The sequence below is a fragment of the Quercus lobata genome, chromosome 11, assembly GCF_001633185.2.
Source record: "Quercus lobata isolate SW786 chromosome 11, ValleyOak3.0 Primary Assembly, whole genome shotgun sequence".
Taxonomy (NCBI): domain Eukaryota; kingdom Viridiplantae; phylum Streptophyta; class Magnoliopsida; order Fagales; family Fagaceae; genus Quercus; species Quercus lobata.
The window spans coordinates 34,237,985-34,242,903 of NC_044914.1; the positions used below are offsets into that span (position 1 = coordinate 34,237,985).

The 4,919-nt window shown below is 37.2% G+C and overlaps 1 protein-coding gene across 1 annotated transcript; it reads left to right on the top strand.

Annotated features, from left to right (window-relative positions):
- The first annotated feature begins 315 nt into the window (after positions 1-315).
- On the top strand, positions 316-4,603 carry LOC115968824 (DNA-directed RNA polymerases II, IV and V subunit 3-like). Its single transcript, XM_031088335.1, has 3 exons — positions 316-867; positions 1,228-1,465; positions 3,955-4,603. The coding sequence occupies exons 1-3, from the start codon at positions 425-427 to the stop codon at positions 4,225-4,227; spliced, it is 954 nt and encodes a 317-aa protein (XP_030944195.1). The 5' UTR covers positions 316-424; the 3' UTR covers positions 4,228-4,603.
- Positions 4,604-4,919: the final 316 nt, after the last annotated feature.

A 4,919-nucleotide genomic window follows, 5' to 3' on the forward strand; every position in this document is an offset into this window, starting at 1 on the left:
TTATTTATACGTTTGTTTGTAAAATTGAATAAAACCACAAATTTACATTTCCAAAATAACTTTTTTTTGAAGTTACATTTCTAAAATAACTTGCTTAAATAATTTACAATTATTGTGTAATTCAATTATCCTAAAATTACAAATAAAGAATTTTTGCATACTATAGGACAAGTAGTTGTCTTGTTTTTGAATTATAAAGTTTAATTTTTACACCTTTATTGGGTTTATTTTATTTTATTTTTTTCTTTTGGGCCAGAAGAACTACTAAAAGAATTTGAATAATAAAACAGAGCAACCAAGCCCACTAGATACTGCGAGAGAGAGAGTACTGAAAAGAAGAAGCTGAAAAACAAAAACCCCAAATTTTGGGTTTTATCACTTTATAGTTTGAGAGAGAGAGAGAAACCTCGGAGACAGAAACATCATGGACGGAGGAATGTCGTACCAGCGATTCCCGAAGGTGAAGATCAGGGAAATGAAGGACGACATGGTCAAGTTCGAGCTACGAGAGACGGACGCGAGTGTGGCCAACGCGCTTCGGCGCGTGATGATCGCGGAGGTCCCGACCGTCGCCATCGACCTCGTCGAAATCGAGGTCAACTCCTCTGTCCTCAACGACGAGTTCATCGCTCACCGACTCGGTCTCATCCCACTCACCAGTGACCGAGCCATGAGCATGCGCTTCTCGCGTGACTGTGACGCTTGCGACGGTGACGGCCAGTGCGAGTTCTGCTCCGTCGAGTTTCACCTCCGTGCAAAGTGCCTCACTGACCAAACCCTCGATGTTACCAGCAAAGACCTTTACAGCTCCGACCACACCGTCGTTCCTGTTGAGTTCTCTGATCCCAATGACCCTGGCGAGCAAAGGTACCCTTTTTAGCCCCAAAAAAATACGAACTTTGTTTGTTTCTCTTTGAGTTTTTCAGGGTTTAGAGATTTAATGAAGACCCATTTGGTTGTTTAGTTGATTGGGTTTGAAATTTGTTTGTTTCGGATTTAGAAATTTGTGAAAATGGTTTTGAAATAAAGCCCCATTTGGTTGTCTGGCCAAAATGAAACCATATTATGATTTATTGATGTTCTTTTATGTTTATGAAACTCTGCATGTGCCTGTGCTTAGCTTAGTTCATATATTTTGTTCATAGCCTGGAAAAAAGAGGGTTTGGGTAACATTTAGTCACTCTATTTTGAGATTGTCATATTTGAGTTGGTTTGTATTGCATTTAGGGGAATTATCATTGTGAAGTTACGTCGTGGACAAGAACTGAGGCTGAGGGCTATAGCCAGAAAAGGGATTGGTAAAGATCACGCAAAATGGTCACCTGCAGCTACTGTCACATTTATGTACGAGCCAACGATTAGAATCAATGAAGACTTGATGGAAACTTTGTCACTCGAGGAGAAAAGAACCTGGATTGACAGTAGTCCTACCAAAGTTTTTGACATAGATCCCGTTACCCAACAGGTTCTATTTTTTTATCCAGCGTAGTAGTGTTATTTTTTAGAATAAAATATATTTGCTCAATCTTATGTTTCTTATGCCTCTTTGTGTCTAGTAATATGCTTGAAGCTTTGAAATGTGGGTTGTGTACTTGACTTGTTCTTTAAGTTTATTTCCTTAGAGGGATTACGCTTTGAGGATGCTATGATTCACTTTTATTTTATTTTAATTTATTGCCAACAAGTTTTAGCTCAAATGCAAACTTCTTCCTTGATAGAAATAAGGTGGAGGCTGAAGTTTGTTGGTCTAGGCATCCTTGTGTTACTTACCAATAAAAACAGTATAGTTTCACTCTCCTGTATGGACCTCTTATAATTTTTCTGCTCATAGGGAAAAAGGTAGCAACAATGTTCTTTATTGGCTCATGTTTGTGCGGCCAAAGTAATATTAATGGTTACTTGGTTAGATAACATTAGAAGCCTTTGGTTATATTATTGTTCACTGAAAAGGCTGAAATGGGTAAATTTTGTGGATGTGCTCTGTTGTTTGGACCAATGGTTTCTCCTTTTTAGTACTGAATTTTCACAATCCTCAAATTTCAGCTTGGTTAGGGATGTCTCAATGTTGTCTGTTAAAGGTCTGCAGTAGTTATTGTGGCATCTGGAACTCTTTCCTGACTTTTTTCTTGTGTTGCTGCATGTTGTGCTTGACAACTTCATTAGGTTGTGTGTTGCTTGTGTGTGTGTGTTTTTCAATGATTTATTTCCTATTATCATTGGGTCTCTGGATCATAGTGTAGGAAATATTAAATATTGATGTAATTGGACTTAATAATCCATGAGTATGAGAACTTTGTAAGAAGCAATATCTAACTACTGGGGGTATAAGAATTTTGACTATGGAGAGAGGAGAGAAAGAGTTTTCAAAAAATTCTCATTCCTGGTATGTACAATGTTTAGAATTGCTGGACGGCAGAATTGGGTGTCTTTTTCTTTTCCATTTTAATGATATAATTGGTGACTTGTTACAGCTTTTTTTTGACATATCAATGCTGCAACAAAGCACACTTTTGCCAAAAGAGATGGAAATTTAAAAGAAAAAAAGTTTATTTTAAATGGACAGTCCTAGGTTTAAAAGATTTGGAATATTTTCTAGTCTTTTACTTATATAATGTGATGGAACTATTGTTTGGGATTGTTCATATGTATTAGAATCCATATCTCATAAGGATTTTTGTGTGGTCATCTATTGTAATTCAGGTCCTAACATGAATAGGTATTAGGTGAGATGTCTTCTGGTGTGTCTAGGGCTGGCAAATAAGTTGATAGGATGGCTCAGATTAGGCTAATAATGAAAGTCTCAAACTTCAGTGTTAAATAAAATACCTTTGTCCTTTCTCTCTCCCTCTCTCTCTTAATTGCTAGCTGGTTCGTTGATATCTTTTCTGTTTCTTCCTCCATATACTCTTCTCTTGTTATTTCTTTCTTAAAACGAACATATGTTGAAGTGTTTCTTCTTTTGGGGATATGGACAAGTATTGTTCTTGACTATAGACTTTTGGATAAGACTTTTGAGCTTCCTGCTTGGGGCTGCTATCAAATGCAATTTTTCCTGGTTTGGTGCCATGCTTTTATTAAAAGTAAAATCAAACAAGAGCTATTTGGGAAATGAAAATGTAGGAAAAACAGTGAAAGTTTACTTGATTCTTTGATCAATTAATTAATACAATGAAGCTCTGTAGGGTTGTACAAGAAACCGAACACACCAACACCACTGACAGAAACCAACCCAAACCGGCCTCCAACAACAGATACAAAAGGTGTGGGAGGCGGTGATCAGCCGAAAACTTGCTCACTGAAGGTGGTGAGGGGTGGTGTGGTAATAGGTAGTCATTTATTGGCTACAGTGATAACAGACTTTCGATCTTGTAGCTAACTCCCCACTAACCTGCTGAGCAATAAGACAAAAGCACATGGCCACTAATCTAACAATCAAGGATTCAAGATACAGAACTGCTACTATTTATAACTGAGAATGTTTTGTAGCTCAACAGCAGCAAGACTTGTGATGGAACAAGCCCAGTGAACATATTGTTGTAAAGAGTAACTACGTCTTGTGTAACTTGTTCACTTGTCTTCTTCAAGCTTTTCACCTTGCTGTTTAACAGCTTTTGACTTCTTTAATTTAAGTGATTTTCCAACTTTAATTGAAGATGACTGACAATACTGAAGTCTTAGTTATTTCATTATAATATATGTTTATTGAGTAGAATTCTTATATGAGAGTGGTAGTGCTCTTTAGGTGGCTGACGCACTAATGGATTATTTAATCTGATTTTGCATTCGTAGTGATGATGCCCCTGCAAATGTGCATGAAAGGGTTCATTTTAATAGTGAGAACTTTGTGCATTGGTCTAAGTTCAGTCAGATGTGTACTACATTGCGTGATCCTTTCTTTGATTGCATTGTTTGTCATTGTTGCATAACTAAGTTTATATTGTTCTCTTTTATTAGGTAGTAGTGGTTGAACCTGAGTTATACACTTATGATGATGAAGTGATCAAGAAAGCAGATGCTATGGGGAAGTCGGGGCTTGTGGAGATTGAAGCCAAAGAAGACAGTTTTATATTCACTGTAGAATCTACTGGTGCAATCAAAGCTTCTCAATTGGTACTCAATGCCATAGAAATCCTCAAACAAAAGCTGGATGCAGTTCGCCTGTCAGATGATACTGTAGAAGCTGATGATCAGTTTGGTGAACTAGGTGCTCATTTGCGAGGAGGATGATGCTGTTTGTAAAAAGAAGATGAATCAATTGTTCCTTTTAGGTTCTAGGAGATCAATTGAATTTCATTAGGTTTTTGGGACTTGGTCATGTGCTGTACTAACTACATCTTCCATTTTTCATGTTAACTTGTGCTGTGCTAGTTACTCCCCTCCAAAACAGAAACCTTTGCTAAGCTGTTTAAAGCAATGTATGTCCTTGGATCTCTGGAGAAATTTTCCTATATTTTCTTTGTGAACCTGTCATGTCACGAGACATTACCTACAAGCAAAACCTGTACACTCTGCTTACCAGTGGTCATGGCATTTAGCTTGTACTGCACTGCATATTACTTAACATGTATACTTGTGCTTATTGTAAGATACTGTCATTTCCCCAGTTTGTACTCATTTTATCACTTGCATAATGCATTTTACTTTGCTGATCACTTGCATTGGTTGCTCTTAGAACTGTTAGGGCCAAAATGATCATAATGTTGGTAACTAAACATTCTAGAATATTTTTCAGTGCTAATGGCCGAGGGGAGTTTGGTTTGAGGGGAGAGGAGGGGAATAGAGTAAAGTTGGTCAAAAAATTTTACTCTTTTCCACTCTCTCTCAATTCAAATAGACCATCAAGTTCCCCGTGTTCACTTTGTTTTTTGTGTGGGTATATTTTTTTTCCATTTTTTTAGTGACTTAGAAAATATCATATG